The sequence below is a fragment of the Amphiura filiformis genome, chromosome 15 (assembly GCF_039555335.1).
Source record: "Amphiura filiformis chromosome 15, Afil_fr2py, whole genome shotgun sequence".
Classification (NCBI taxonomy): Eukaryota; Metazoa; Echinodermata; class Ophiuroidea; order Amphilepidida; family Amphiuridae; genus Amphiura; species Amphiura filiformis.
Genome location: NC_092642.1, coordinates 29,890,704 through 29,908,048, shown reverse-complemented (window position 1 = coordinate 29,908,048; position 17,345 = coordinate 29,890,704). Strand labels below are relative to the sequence as shown.

At 35.2% G+C, this 17,345-nt stretch overlaps 1 protein-coding gene across 1 annotated transcript; it reads left to right on the top strand.

Moving 5' to 3' along the window:
- The first annotated feature begins 1,518 nt into the window (after positions 1 to 1,518).
- Positions 1,519 to 16,703, top strand: LOC140171490 (sphingomyelin synthase-related protein 1-like). Its single transcript, XM_072194758.1, has 6 exons — positions 1,519 to 1,693; positions 3,078 to 3,581; positions 4,290 to 4,418; positions 8,076 to 8,193; positions 8,928 to 9,078; positions 10,129 to 16,703. Exons 2-6 carry the CDS (start codon positions 3,079 to 3,081, stop codon positions 10,455 to 10,457), a joined length of 1,230 nt encoding a protein of 409 aa, XP_072050859.1. The 5' UTR covers positions 1,519 to 1,693; position 3,078; the 3' UTR covers positions 10,458 to 16,703.
- Positions 16,704 to 17,345: the final 642 nt, after the last annotated feature.

Here is a 17,345-nt window from a genome sequence, read left to right as displayed (position 1 = left end):
CTCACATTGCTGAGATGGGTATCGGATGGGTATTTATATAAACATCACCTCAAAATAAAATATCATCATCAGTGCATGAGGCAGCGAGATGATGAAGTCAAGAATGTCATAACATGACACTAAACATTCAATTCAATATTCCCCAGCATGATGATGATGATGAAGCTATGATGATGAAGCTATGCTGATGATGATGATGATGATGATGATGATGATGATGATGATGATGATGATGATGATGATGATGATGATGATGATGATGATGATGATGATGATGATGATTTGACTGCCCCAGGCCCGTACTCAGGGTGGGGGTGGGGTGGTGAATTTTCAGTTTTAAAGTGGGTCATCGGGTATATTAGACTTCACAAAAGGCAGGGGAGGGGGCCTATTGACAGGCACATACCGACAGTCACTTAAAAAGCTGAGCCCCACCCCCCGGAGTTTAGTGCGTTTTAGACAATTTCTTTACCCAATGTTTGGGCAAATTTTCTACGGCATGATGATATTTATGCCGTATGGCTTAAATGCCTTTTTGAGAATAATAAGATATGCATGGTATTGATATTTATGATTATAATAAAAAAATAAAAATATTAAACAAGAATTACTTTCAATAAGGAGATCATGTCTAACAAATTTTAATCAAATTATCAATTTTATTTCCTCACCAGTGAATGTCACTTTTCCGTTGGCTTACGCATGAAATAAGCATAGGCCTAAGTGGGGTGTGGTGACGTTTAGATTTAGAAACATAAAATGCTCTCAGCTCATCATTGCAAGCAGACTTTTGGCATATTTCGGCGGGGTGGGTAGGTGTGTGCCGCTGAGAATTTGAAAGTGGACCCCATCAATATACCATTTTTTTTTTTTCAACTTAAAAAAAAGACTCCGAAGAGTCTAAACACAGATTGTCTCGTGTTGAAAACAGATTGTCTTGTTTGGCTTAAACAATTGGAGTCCAATCATTATGGGCATCTTCATTTGCTTGCCCTCAACCGACCGACCCTAATTTTGGAAATCTGGAAAAAAGTGTTTCTTTTTCTATTTACTGTACAAAAGAATACCGACCCTGTTTTTGGAAATTCCTGAAAAAGTTTTTTTTTTTCCTTTTCAAATTTTTGCATTCTGAAGATGTAAATAAAAATGTATTTTAGAGCTTGTGTTCAACATTTTAGTTGTTTTGTAATGTTAGTTGATCATTTTGACACCAAAATTGTCTGATTTTCATATTTTGAGCCTTATTAATACAAACAGTAGAGTTTGCTAGTATTAAAAAAAAAAAGAAATCCCGACCGACCGACCAATTGTTAAAATTCATTTGAGGGCAAGCAAACAATTTTTATTCTTGGCCGTATTATGGTTATTGTGCATCGTAAACGTAATGAGGTCAATCAAACGTGATGAGGAGTTGATATATCTGGTACGGGCCTTGTCCTTTTTACAGACTCTTCTTGTTTGACGGAAAAAATGTTTAATTGCCTACGCGCTGTCTCTAACAGAAAAAAAAAAACAACAAAAACATTTCGTCATAAATGTTATCAGCTGTTGACTTTGCTTTGTTCACTGTTGTTTATTGACACCCACTGATTATGCAGTGACCATGACAGATTGGGGAGTTTGGACCTTGATGATTACACGTTCCTGTAGCAATTTCGTGAACTGACAATATAACCCAAAGCAGAAAAGTGAAGTGAGTGATATTATTTATTTGAAATTTGAGGAGGTACGGTAAGCTTAAATAATTCCAGTACTATTTTACTACTTTAATACCAAAAATGTAGTCATGTCAGTGATTCGCTGGATTTGAACATTTTTATCAAAAATCAGATTTTGCACAGAGTATGTGACAGATTATGTGTGTAAAGTCATACCAGACACAAGCTCGGCATCCCGTAAAACTAGTAAAAGCGGGTTCATTTCGATATTTCTTATTTCTAAAGATTGGTAGCGCATTCATGAGATGCTAATTTCTTTTATGTTAATTTCGGTTGTAACGAACAGGCATTTATTCAATTCAATTTAATTCTTTTATTCTCATTCTTATTCAATTTATGTATAATTTTTATAAGTAGGCCTAAAACTTTAAAAAAAGTGCTTTTTCCAGGAAAAAAATCAAATTACTTATCCCTGTTGTTCATAATTAGCGCACATGCATTATTGTGCGATCATTGAGGATCTACAAGCGTGCCACCGTTGCGTGTCGACGTGCTTACTGTCTATATGACTATCCATTTATCGTGTCATAATGTATCTAGGTGACAACCAATCAAATTGCGTGTTTTCTTGACAAGACACACCAACTGAATTAGAAATAGAAATGATGGCCATAGAGGTCGTGTCACTGAAGTCATGAATAGATTAGCCTCGGTTCAAGGCGTTAGGGCGCCTAGGATAGTGGTGTTTTTGTTGTTGTTTTTTTGCTTCTCAATGTACTTTTATTTTATTCTGATCTCTGTAAGATCTCTACAAGACTTACAGAGATCAAAATAAAAGTACATTGAGAAGCAAAAAAACCAAAAAAAAACCGCTATCCTTGGTGCCCTAACGCCTCAAACCAAGGCTACACATGTATGAATAGATTATGTACCGGTATTTGTATTGTTCTCAGAAAAAAATGGGTTTTCTACCTATGGTGCTCTAGCTGAAATACAGCAAGATAATGTCAGATAGTAAAATGTTAACCTCACCCATCAGTTCCAATAATTGATATTCAGTATTACTAGGTGCTGGTGGAGTTATTTCCCACTGCATGATGAGATATTGTGTGGGGTCCACATTGTTGTAAGGTTTCTCTTTATTATAATCCTTAGGAGTAATATTTATAATGAAGAGAAACCTTACTTTGGACTTTTGGAAATAAGCATTCCATCTTTTGTTCACCGGATATGCTGTTATAATAACACCAATGATATGATGTACCGTTACTACAATTCTGTGGACATATTAATTAAATGTTTCCAGTTGGTGACCTCAGAAAGGCGAGGAAATGTGTATATGGTGTGTGTGTGTATAGTATGTACATGAATGTGTAGACAATAAGTACACTTTGGTGTCATTTTTCCTCAAAACTTTAGGATGGCAGATGTTGAGAAGTGGAGCACAAATGATGTCTCAGAATGGCTTCAACAGAATGGCTTCAGCAAGTATTGTGACCTCTTCTGCGAGGAACATGACATTGATGGACAAGTCCTGCTTCTCCTTACAGAAGCTGATCTTCGTAATCCTCCTTTATCCCTCTCTGTTCTTGGAGACATCAAACGTCTGATGATCAAGATATCTCAATTAAGACTTGACAATGGCGTTGATGTTGATGGTAATGAATTGTTTCCTGCTTATCAAAATATGCTGATGCGAAGCAGACATCAGTCATCCTTTGGAAGTCGCCAAGGTAGCAGGCGTTCATCACAGCGCAGAGCTTCGTCTTTCAATGGAAATCTACAAACTAGAAATGGTCAGACAGTGCATTTTATACAAGAGAAGAGAAAGACATTTTTAAGTTTCATATATGTTTTTCTGGTGTTTCTATTGACTGCATTTACAATGGTAGTTGTGCATGATAGGGTACCGGACATGGAAAGGTAAATACATGTACACTAGGCTCGCTATGAGCCGAAATGGTGTCAATCAAAGTAGCGTAGTTCATAACCTGCAGTGAAATTATAGCTCAAAAGTTGATTTCAAGTTGCTTTATTTAATTTGTTTGTTTCCAGAACATTCCAATGTTATTCAACTTTAAACATTCATTGATGAATTCATTCTTTCATGGATTCATTCATTTGTTTCTTGTTCATTTATTTGTTAATTTATTTATTAATTCATCAATTAATTCATTCATTCATTCACACATTGTAACGTAGTTTGTGAAAATGAAGTTGTTGATGACTGATGAACCAAATGAAAACAATGATATATTTAACAAATGAGATAATGGGTTTTACTGTGGTAATGATAATAGCATCCATTACTGGGTTTATCCTCAGTGTAAGAGAGCAAAAAATACTAATAGGATTAGAGTTAGGGTTAGGAATTAGGGTAAGGGTTAGGGTTAGGATAAAGGTTAGGTTTAGGATTAGAGTTGGGATTTGTTTGGTATTCTCATACACGAAGGATACACCCATTATTGGAAATTCAAGTTTATAGTAGAAATACACTCTTAATTCCAAGCACATTATGTCATTCTTGTTTACTATTCTGTTAGTAAAATTTAACAAAAGTAATATTACTGGAGTATCATAATTTGCTGCATCGCATACAGTGATTTGTCTATTTGCTTGTAATTCTTTCAGGTATCCTCCTCTACCAGATATCTTCCTGGATAATCTTCCATACATCCATTGGGCCTTCCAAGCAGCTGAATTATGTGCAATTATTTTAGCTACACTATTCTCAATCATCTTGATTCTTCACAAACACAGGTAGGAATATTTGAATGACGAAGTAAAATAACTTTCACTTTGCCCATCAGTACTCTTAGTCTCTTATCAGTTTGTTCGACTTTCTTTACACTATATACGAGTGTTAACATTTTATAGTTTATAGTTGTAGTTTATAGTTGTAGTTATAGTTGTAGTTGTAGTTATAGTTGGAATTATAGTTGAGCTTATAGTTGTAGTTGGAATTATAGTTGAGTTTATAGTTGTAGTTGTAATTATAGTTGAGTTTATAGTTGTAGTTGGAATTATAGGTGAGTTTATAGTTGTAGTTGGAATTATAGTTGGCTAGATAACTAAAGACATTCTCTGTACCATTGTTAAAATTATGCCATAGCTTCCCATAATGCATTGTTGAAACTATATGCTATACCTATACTCTGCAGCGAATGTCTTCCCATAATGCATTGCTGTAGATTGTATTGGAATGCTTTCCCATAATGCATTGTTGGAACTCTTGCCCATAATGCATTGTTGGAACTCTTGCCCATAATGCATTTTTAAAACCATGTTATTGTCATGTTAAATACATGTACACTATGTATTCTTCCCAGAATGCATCAGCTGTACCTTATATTCCCATACAAAATATTGATGAAATTATGCCATAGCTTCCCATAATGCATTGTTGATACTATGCTATACCTGTAGTCAAATGCCATAGCTTCCCATAATGCCATAGCTTCCCATAAAATTATGAAATTATTTCATTCCCATGAAATTATGCCATAGCTTCCCATAATGCATTGTTGATACTATGCTATACCTGTAGTCAAATGCCTTTTCCATATTGCATTCCGTAACCTGTACTGGAATGCTTTCCCATAATGCATCGTTGAAACTATGATATAGTTTCCCAAAATGCATTGTTGAAACTATATGCTATACCCATACTCTGTAGCGGAATGTCTTCCCAATAAATGCATTGCTGTAGATTGTATTAGAATGCTTTCCCATAATGCATTGTTGGAACTCTTGCCCATAATGCATTTTTTAAACCATGTTATTGTCAAATAAATAGGCCTACATGTACACTATGTATTCTTCCCAGAATGCATCACCTGTACCTTATATTCCCATACAAAGGATTGATGAAATTATGCCATAGCTTCCCATAATGCATTGTTGATACTATGCTATACCGGTAGTCAAATGCCTTCCATAAATGCATTCCGTACTCTGTACTGGAATGCCTTCCCATAATGCCTTTTTGTCAAGGTAAACAAAGATACTAAACTGGGGTCCTGAGTTCTTCATGCTTGGAGTTGAGACACACAGTGAGGGGTCAATGTGTTGATGGTTAAGCAGGAAATTAAAGCCTCTGGATGGTCAAATCATGGCCAAGCTCATGTCACTTCATGACTTAATTCATTTTTATAGCATGATCCTTCATCAATTCAAAGACCCAGAAGAACAGAGGCATACCAGCATCAGCAGTAATGGGGAGTGGGAGAGGCTGGTCCAAAATAGAATTTTTGACCAAAATAGAACTCCGAAAGACCCTTGATTTTGATCATTTCAGCTCTGAAAGGTTTTTTTCAGGCGATTTTCAACCAGAAAGCCAAGGTAGACCCTTGATTTGGACTGTTCGCAGCTCCAAAGGTCCCTGTTTTACTTGTTCGCAGCTCCAAAAGACCCCCTTTTATCGTTACAAAGTCAGCTCCCAAAGACCCACCGCCTAAAAATTTCGGGGGAGCATACCCACCAAAATTTTTTGATGCCCCCCCCCCCGGGGCTGGTCGATATTGCCTCGGCTCAAAATACTGGGACAAAATTGACCAAAAGTATTCTCAGTGAATATCAACAATATTTTAGTAGAGGGACAGCAGGAAAATTTGGAAATTTTTCACCTCTTGGCCCCTTCTTAATTCTCACACTCCTGTAGAAGAGTTTATACCCTGTCTTTTGAAGGTGGCTCCATCAGCCCTCATATACCCCTAATCATGAGCTGTAGGATTTGGCACTTTAAAAGAGGGCAGTACAGAAATGTGTGCAAAATGTCATGCTTGCTATGCTCATAAAACTATTTATGGACCGCTCACAAACACTTGTAAGGGGGGGCTGATGCAAAAAAAAAAAATGGGCACCATTATGTACATGTATCATTGGCCCCTGGGTTAACCCCTGAACTACACCACTGAACACTAATTAAACTAATAGAGTGCAATTTGCACTAATTATGTTATGCTAAATGGTACTAAATGGCACAATTATTGTTTTAAGTACCGCATTGTTACACCACCAATATCTGTGGTTACACCCACCCCACTATCATGACTATTTTTACAGTATAGGCATGGTAGGTGATCAGATCTATACCAAGTCACATCACAGATCCTGGAATTTATTTCCAGGGTCTGTTTTCACAACTACTAATCATGCTTATAGTCTCCCACAGTGAAAACATTTAATATGGCCATAAAACTAATTCCCCTTTGTTGTGCCCTCAAGTAATTTACCCAGGTCTTCCAGAAAAAAAGAGTATCTGATGTTGGAGTATAGTCTAAGAAGATTTGAATCTATAGGCCTAGGTTTTGAATTCAGGTTTAATACCTGATCATCATGAAAGATTTCTTACTTCTGTGATCTTATGTAACATAAGTGAAATATTCAACCCTAACTCTAAACCTACAACTACTATAAAGTAACTATAAACTCAACTATAACTCTAGACTCAACTATAACTCTCTAATTATAACTCTCAATCCAGCTACAATTCTAACTACAACTATAAATGCAACTATAATCCAACTACAATTATAAATGATTATAAAAATGTGATTACAACTATAACTACAATGTCAATGATAAAAATACATTTACTCACTATATACACTTGATAAAAAAGATTACAAATTTAAACTTTTTCTGTTTTGAAATTTGCAGTTTTGGGCTACTTTCTCATCAATTTCATGATAGCAAGCCATGCATGCCTAAACTACACCTTGCAGGATAGTGTGAACAAAGTTATCTCCTTTTAAGTTATACCATCTAGAAAGCATTAGGCACAAACATGTGGTGTGGGAAATTGCCCCATTGTACTACCATAGGGCATGCTGTCCCCCCCCCCCCCATTTTCCGCAATCAAAATAAGTTTTGTGTGTTTTATATCCTGTGCAATTTTTGCTTTAAAAATATTGAATTCAATTATTTTATGTGTATTTTTATAATTATTGTACATGTATGTAATTTGGCATACGGGCCACGACTAATAAAAAATAATAATATCAATCAATAAATTATGCGGAAATGTTCACTTTTGGGGCCAAAAGTGCCAAATGTTTGGCCTTGTTTTGCCACTTGCTTCTGCCTTGATCATTTTACAGGCCTATTAAAATTTTCTTTGTGCACTTTTGAATATGACAGTTTTTTGTGTGGTGGTTCTTAATGTCTTGTAATTTTGTAAATGCATTTGTTATTCATCCTGTATTTATAATATGTTTGGGTCACCCAAACCAAAACAAATGGGTTACCTGTTCATGCTTGAATGTGTTTTTAATGACAAAAGAATGATGGAATATAAGTGATGATACAGTTCACTTCCAGTGCCTTTTGTATTTCTTTTTATGAACTTGATTAGGCCTGGCTTACCCACTTTTCATATTTTGCTTAAACAATTTCTACATGACTTTGTTTTTCTAGGTATATTGTCCTGCGTCGACTCTTTGCTCTGTGCGGGTCTGTTTTTCTGTTAAGATGTATAACAATGTTTGTGACTTCACTCTCTGTGCCTGGTGTACATCTACAATGTGCTGGCAAGGTAAGAGATCCATAATGGCTATATGGTGCTTCTCTTAGAATTTAACCTGCAATCATGCTCCTGGATCATAAGAAATTGAATCACCAGAGATGACAGTGTTATTTGTTATCAAGCTTGGAGTGTGCCATGTAGTGGTATACTTGCATATTAGCTATATCCTGTTAGAATTATTCTTTGTTAACTATTGAAGATACAGTTGAATATAGTTTAAACCTTAAACTTCAATTTCAAATGGAATCTGGCCACTGAGAGATATTAAACAGTGGAGGAGTATCAACTCTGTTATTAGTAATATATCCTTCAAACGCATTTTTCTTGGAAACATGGTTTCTTTTTCACGTATGCCACTATCAGCATTTTTCTATTGAACATATGGTATAATAAAGAATTATTCCGGTTAGAGATTAAACTGGAATATTCCTGCTCACCGTGATTTTCTACTGCGCTAAATACCGGGTAAATGCCGCTGATGTCATTTGCATATCTGCTGGTTGTCATCCCTCACATCGCAATTAAACCTTTCAAAGCTTCAGGACTCCACTGAATACGGAGGCTGTGGTTTTCTATTTTCTACTGATAATTTTTAATCTCCAAACCGGATAAAAGCCCGCTTTTTTTCTCCAATAAAAAACCGCTGTATGTGTTGCAACCAACATAATGCAATGTACTGTGCCATATGTGAGTTGGATTGGAATAAGTCTAATTGTATTCAGTGTATTTATTTGTTGATCTAGGTATATGGAGATACTTTGACCAAAATGAAGCGTGCCTTAGAGATTTGGTTAGGCTTTGGAATGAGTCTAACAGGTGTCCATACCTGCGGTGATTACATGTTTAGTGGACATACCATAATGATTACAATGTTCAACTTCTTCATCACAGAATGTAAGTAGCATCTAAAGAAGTTATATTAATTAGAGAATCCATGCAGACTCCAATATGTTTGGGTGTGACTCAGGCATGGACAGTAAAATAGTGTGCAGGCTGTGAATGATTTCACCATGCAAGAACCAAGAACCACAAGACCTATGGAAATGTGAATGTGATCATTGGCTTCCCTGTCTCATTTCCTATAAGATCAATATATTAATATTAAGAAGTATACTGCAGTTTTTTTTAGTTAAATGGCTAAAACTGGAGAAATATGGCTCGTACAAGCATTACTATATCAAAATGATTGTTCTACATCTGGTTTAATTGCTTTGAAATGCCTGCCTCTTCCAAATGTACCCTTGGATGAAGTTGGGTCCACTTGAAATGACTAGACTTCTAAATATAAAGTATGTTAAATCTGGTGGATCTGAAGGTACCTCTTGAAGAGGAGGACTTTCTTTTCAAATACACCAAGATGCAGAACAATCATTTTGATACAGCCTTTAGTCCTATATCATCATTCAATTCCCTGGCAGTTGGTGGCAATGAGTGATGTCAGAGCCTTATGTTTGTTTTGTTTGATTCTTCTTTACCCTGAGGCCATACCGTAAAACCCCGTCTACAAGCATACATAGTGTTTTTTATGAAAGCTAAATTAAATTGAAGCCAGCGTAAATATACCAATACAATAGATTGGTCTTAAAATAATACTTGTTTGTATATGCTTGGATCCGTGATTTATTTGCTCATACTCCATAATGGCGCCTGGATTAATGTAGCTTTCATCAGAAGCACTCTATATGCTTGTAGACGGGGTTTTACGGTATTCTGTGAGAAGTCTTAAGTATTCCTCTGTTCTTCCAGAGGGATACTTTTCATCACTTGGCAACCTGGTTAATGCTGACTTCATCTTTGAATCACAATTAAAATGATCACAGCACAAATCCAATGGCCTGCACATGTACAAATGTGCAACTCAAAGCAAGAAACAGCATGTAAGTTATTACATAATTGCTACAACAAAGAAAAACTTACATTTCCTGCCCAATTTTATTCTTGCAGATTCCCCCAGGAAGTTCTACCTAGTCCACACCCTCACATGGGTTCTCAACCTCTTTGGTATCTTCTTCATCCTTGCTGGACATGAGCATTACTCCATTGATGTCATCATAGCCTTCTACATCACATCCAGGATGTTCCTCTACTACCACACATTGGCTAACAACAGAGCACTGAGTCAGGAGGACAAGAGGACAAGTGTATGGTTTCCAATGTTTTCATATTTTGAAGCTAATGTTGATGGTATTGTACCAAATGTATATGAATGGCCATGTAGGTATCCAGCGTTTTTAAGAGAATGGTTTGAGAGTGAGAAAGAGGCTATTGATTAGAACTGTGTTGCCATACCGTGCCTTATCTGCCTGGAGAGCAGTTATGTAGAACTCAATGGGACAATTTTTCTCAAAGCTTGGCAAGAGTCAAGGCTTTTAGCTATTGGACCAAATAGTCATAACCTTATGGGACATAATATCATCTTTTTCATTTCACCAAATTAATTAAACAAATTCTTGATTTCATACTTAATTTCATGCTAATTAAAAATGCTTAACATTATATAATCAACCATGTGCTTGATGCAAGCTTTGATGTAAAGATGTAAATATCCAGAATAATGTCCTCATTGGTAGGGCTTGCAATTCTGTGAAGTCATGTCTCTAGCCAAGCTTTGAGAAACTGGCCCAATCAGTACAAATCCTGTGTTGTTCATTTATATTGTTGGGTCATTATACAACAAGCAAACGTTTTTATCCAACATTGAAATGTTGAAAGAGTTGTGGCATTGTCATAGTAGTATTTACCATGTCAACAAGTAAACATATAGCATGACAGGTTTTTAGTTTTGTTGCTTAATGGGTTGTACAAACTGAACATTCTGGGTGGTGTAAAATTGTCTCCCTCTGGTAATTCAAGAATTTGAACATCAACATTCATTCAGGGGGTCAAAATTTAAAACTGCTCAAATTTTGTTTAATAAAGTATTACCAAATATTACTAATGTCATAAGGATTCAAAAATATATCTGCAAATCTTCATTCTGCAGTTTTGCCCAACAAATTTTAAATTTTGTTTATTCATTGAAATACTGATGTTGAAAAATCATGGAAAAATGGGTAAAGCAGATATATACTTTGATTTGATCAAAGTTGAATGAACACAAAAGCATCATACAAAAACTGTTGTGAATTGGTATGGCATTTGATTGTCACAGTTATTTGGACTAGAATTAATAGTGTGTGTTCAGATTATAATGCAAAATTGGAGTGTTATTTATATACCTCATGATAAGATTCCTGTCATCTGATTGGTTAAAAGCACAGGCATAGTTTTGACTATACCCGCAAAACTAACTATTCCCCGGGCATAGTTCTGTGTGTACTTTGCTCCCAGCGTAAAATGATATTACACATGCGTTAATGTTTTTGCACGCTATTATAACGTGGAAATCGCAGATTGTAATCTGTGCCGTTCGCATTGAAACTATTAATTTCTCTTACCAAAATCGATGCTTTTAACCAAACAGATGACAAGAATCTTAAGATTTGGTATATAAAACAAATATTGACTGCTTTTTATTCAGGGCATGGTTAAAATTATAGGCCCACAGTGACAGCGTTCAAAATAGGGCCGGTCAGCCGGCCATTGGCCTGTAACTTTTCTGACTGGCATCTAGTTGCCGGCCCAGCTGGCCGGTAACTTTTTAAGGTCAAGCCCGGCTGGCCTGTAACTTTTTGAAACATATTTTGAACACTGCACAGTGATCTCAAAACCATGACTTTGCCCCTCGGCTACGCCTCGGGGCATAGTCATGGTTTTGAGATCACTGCGGGCCTATAATTTTAACCATGCCCCTCATAGCAGCCAATATCTGTATATTATTAGTTTTAAAAACAAAAATGTGTGTTTGTATCCATAAAACATACAAATTCAAGCATGAAAAATTTTCTATTGTATGTACATGTATATACAAGACAATGATTACAATCCAAAGATATTGTATGTTTAATATTAACTCAAAATGGGCTATTCCAGTTAAAATCCACCCACCCCATGGAAGACATGACCTTTATAATCTCTCACACTGGGGATGTAGATTTCAAATGGAGTGAACACCATTTAGGTAACTCCATTTGGAATTCACACTCCCTGTGTGGAAGATTACGATCATATCTTCCATACATTGTAGGAGGTGTGTGGATTTCAACTGGAATAGTCCAATATTGGAAAGGAAGGAAGGAAGAAGTCAGCACCTTTGATACATGTAGGTATGCATATATTTAAAAATACTGTAGTTATAGATGCCATACTGCATATTTGACAAAAATGTTTATAAAGAACTTTGAAGTGCAAATATTAACAAAGGCAATATTTTTGTACAATTTGAAGATTTTTGTTTCTTTTGCATTTTCTTAAAAAATAAAATCCCCCTTTGCCTCCAGGTGGTTTTCAAGTTTTGCCTTATAAATAAGAGTTTATAATTTTTGTATCTTACATCGCCATAATTTGTACAGAAATGAAAATGAATAATATTTGTACAAAATAAACTATTACCAAATATAAATGTGGAGAATTATCATGTTTGAAAAAAAGTGATCGTATAATTATAATGGTCATTTTAAAGATAACTGTGTGTTTGATCTATTTATTTGATGTGCCCGGAAACTGGAGTGAGAGGGTACTGGGTTCCTGGGTTCGATTCCCAGGCGGGATCACTTTTTTTTCCTTATCTGCTTTATTATTTGCGACGGCGAACCTGGTGAAAATTAATGTTTATTTATATAATTCCCGTCGATCATGCCACTGTTTTTCCATGTTATATTTCCTCACAGGGAGGATGGCAATTTATTTCTCGCATTTACGGCTCTAGCTACTATGGGCTATTTGCGGGGAGGAGATAAGTTTAAGTGACCGCTTATGGGTTTGAATTTCAACCAGCCTAATCATGAAGCTCCCGTGGCCAAGTGGTTAAGGCATAGGTTTCGTAAACCTGAGGTCCTGGGTTCGATTCCCAGGCGGGATCACTTTTTCTCCTTGTCTCCTTTATTATTGGCACTTGCACCAAGGATACACCAAAATATTTGTTTGCAAATATTTTTTTAAAATTACTAAAAATAACATTATGTTGTTTCAATTTTGTAAATGTTTTGGGAATGTTATTAACATGTTTTATAACATTTGAAAAGCTTGTTTCCAAACCATGTCAAGTCCACAAACACATGTTTCTGATTTACCTACAGGTGCAATATTGTGAATTGTGATGCTTTAGGTATAGTAATTTCAGTTGGATGCACCATTACAAAGCAAACAGTGGATGGATGCAGAGTAACAATATTGTGTGAGGCCTTTGTTTCCCAAATGAGAACAATAGTCTGCATATTGTTTTAAACAGCATTGTTGTGGTAAATAATGGCTTGTTGATGGTACAACTCATTGTTGCTAATGGCAAACTTGTCAAATTAATTGTGAGTGTACAGTATCACACAAGTAAATGAGAAACATGTGGTTGTGGACTAACATGGTTTGGAAGCAAGCTCTTCATTTGTATAATCTGGCATTTTAAACATTCTCTGGCAACCTTTGTGCCCTCTTTGGAAAATATTACAAAAAATATTTTGTGTTTGCTGGGTACACAATGTTTATAAGCAAATACTTGAACATCCTATCTCACTAAAGTGGAACTAGTAGGCACATCAAATGAATAGAATATAAATAGACTATTTGTAACTGTGTTGTAAATATGTAGAACTTATTGGAAGTTGTGAACCAATCTATACTATGTGTGTGCTATGTATTGTATAATAAGGCAAGAAAACATTGTTTGTTTGTCCTTGCCCGACCTGCACCCTAATAGGCTATTCCATTTCAAATCCACACTCCCCCTGTGGAAGATTTAGCTAAAGTCTTCCACAGAGGCAGTATCAATTTTGGATATAGAATAGACAGTTGAGTGACTTCCATTTAAAATACTCACTCCAGTTATGGAAGATATACGTAAAGCCATAATACAAGGGAGTATGGGTTTCAAAATGATTAACTCTGACCAATTACATTTGAAAAACACACTCCCCCTGTAGAATATATTTCCAAAATCTTCCATAAGGGTTGTGTGGATTTCAACTGGAATATGCTAATCTTGAAAATCTTGGAAAAAAGTGTTTACTGTACAAAAGAATTCTGACTATATCTTTGGAAATTTCTGAATTTTTGACTTCTTTAAGTTTGTAAGCAGTTTCTTTACACTTCTAAACTGTTGACAAACATGGCTGAAGTGAAACAGTGGAGAAATGTCTCAAATCACATATATATATTTTATTAGGCCTAGGCTATATATGTTTTTGCTATGACCTTAAAAAAAAGGAATTAACAAAATAAAAATATATAGCGCACTATAAATACCTGCACTTTATTTTTTAGAGAGAGACTGTACATGTAAATGTCTTTGAACTTCCAAAAAAGCGAATGTTAATCAATTTTAAGATAAATTCACATAGGATCCACTTTCGCATAACTAAAACGATTCAAACACTAAACTCCACGCGGTGATGTTATGGTTCACTTTTTTGCAAGTATATTTTTATTTTTAAAAGTCCACAACCTCAGGAAGTCATGGCCTACCCCTTAACAAAATTAGCTATGGGCTTTATCAACTACCATACTGTATTGGTGCAGTAGTCATTGATGACAGTTATATTGCAATATTTTAAAACAATCATGGAATTACTCTTGCAGATATTTAAGTTCAATAAACAACATTCTATTTTAACAACATTTGCTGTACTTGATGGGTACTAAAGTAATTTTTATTATTTCTTCGAAGGAATTAGATATTTGTGAGATTGTGGTTTCAAGATGACTCTTCTGAGACTTATTTTCAATTGATATATCTGTCATGCATAGAAGTAAGCATATTCAATATATAGTCATAAAAGGTCTATATCACAATAAAAGTGCAGTTACTGTATTATGTGGTCGAATGCAACATATTTCGACATAATTATATGAGGGTTCACTTATTAAACAATTCTGATTTTGGGATCTACCGCTTTTTTGACTGTGAAACCCTGAGTAAAATATCTTGGGAACTATAGGGAGTATGGTCACTGAACTTGAAGATCATATGTGATGCGATCAAGCAAAATCAGTCGGAACTCGGAAATATTGATTTTGTGATACAGCCACACAAAGGAAATATTTCCTTTTGTTTCCTGTTGTTTTGGAAACTCTTTAATTGCTCATATCTTTGGAACTGGTTGTTCAATTTCAATGGGGTTTTCTGCAAAATGCAGCTTTTTAAATGTTTTTTTACTGTCCTATAAGAAACTGAAAATTTAATATTTCCAAGTTCGGACTGATTTTGCTTGATCGCATCACATGTGTAAAATCTACCAATTGTGCACACATAATGCAAATCGGGGTTTATATGTAGGGCATATAAATATAATAGCTAGTATATTTGATGTGCAAGTGGACTACAGAGAAGTCTACAGGTTCTGAGCCATAGGCCTATTATTACGTTTGTACTTTTCTTTTCTATTGATACAACAAGATAATATACTGCGCCCAGAAAGTATTCAAATACTTGGGAAAAAAAGTCATAATTTCAAAACTAAACCATATTTGGGTAATTTCATTTTTGTAATAGATGTACTATGTCACACTGCACATTATGACACTGTATTGAATCCAATACGACATCTAAGCAAAGTTACAAGCATCTGAATGAACAAAGATCCCATTTTAAAAGTGGCACTTTGGCCTATATGGAGAAAAGATTCCAACAATGCAGCGCAACAAAGAGACAACACATTTTCTTTTGTCAAGCTTAATTTGAAGCAGTAAATTTTTATTTCAATTTTTTTCTCTGTACTGTTAGCAACTTTTATTTTGTTTTTAGTTCTTTTGTTTCATTTTTTAGTTCCTTTTGTTTCAGTTCTTTTGTTTCCATCAATATTTTGTGTGACCACCGTTATTATCTATAACGGCTGTGTAAAGTCGTCGCCTGCTCTCTATTAGAATTTTTTCTCCTTGTATTATAGGCCAAAGTGTCACTTATAAAATTGTGATTTTTTTCTAAGTGTTTGGATACTTTCTGGGCGCAGTACATATATTATGTATTTGACTGAAGGGCTTTAAATATTTTTGTACGGGTATGTGCTTCCTATCTCATTGTCAGTTATTCACCAAAGTGAGTATGGCAGAGTCAAGAACTTATAATCATTTGCAATTGCGTTTTATAATTATGTATATAGTCTTTGATGCATCAGAATGTGTGAAATCCCCCCACCAAAACAAAACAAAACAAACAACAACAACAACAACAAACAAACAAAGAAACAAAAAACAACTGGCACAAACGGAAACAAACAAACAACCGTACACTATCGTTTAGAGAGAGGGGAGACCCGCCCTCCCCGTGATTCGACTACTGAAATGTATATACATAGTCAATTCTCGAGATGGAGTGCACTGCGTTAGAACACTTTGTACTATGAAATGTAAATGCTTATAAACATGATTAAATTTATATTTTCTGTAACAGCATTTTGGATGATGACTTGATACAATATTTTAAAATTGTAATAAATTATGTTAACATCATCAGGAGAGTCCAAGAATGGTCGTGTCTATCATTTGTGATTGTTTTTGTCTCAAAAGTTCAAAACGCTCAAAAACCGCTTTGCTCTTCACAACTATCACATCTCAAACAAAGGGGGGGCGGCAAAGATTTATTGGCAAAACCGGAAATGCGTATCTTAAAGTTAAAGGAGTATTTTACCAGAAATTAGATTTTTCCTATTGACATTTCCTTTGATCCAGCCCTGGCGGTTTTTGAATGATGAATTAAAATACCGAAGGAATACTTTTAAGTATTTAAAAAAATACTGATATGATGAGTTAGAATACAATCTCCATGCAGAACTCCCAATCTATTCTGATCATGTTGAAGAACTCAAAGCAACAAATTCTGACGCAATCTTGAATATCAGGAACATGAAGGTAAAAAAGAAAGAAACAAAAGTGCAAAATATGGCTGGTATTAAAAAAACCAATGATGATTCAGTACGCAAGAAATTACCTTTTGTCTTATATAAACCTCCGTAATTGCTATCTTCAGTAGATAGTCAAAATAATAATCATTAAAAAAATATCATTAAACATAAAGAATATAGTGACGTGTCATGTCAAAAGGAGACACTTTTGGGCAGGTTATAAATTTTGAG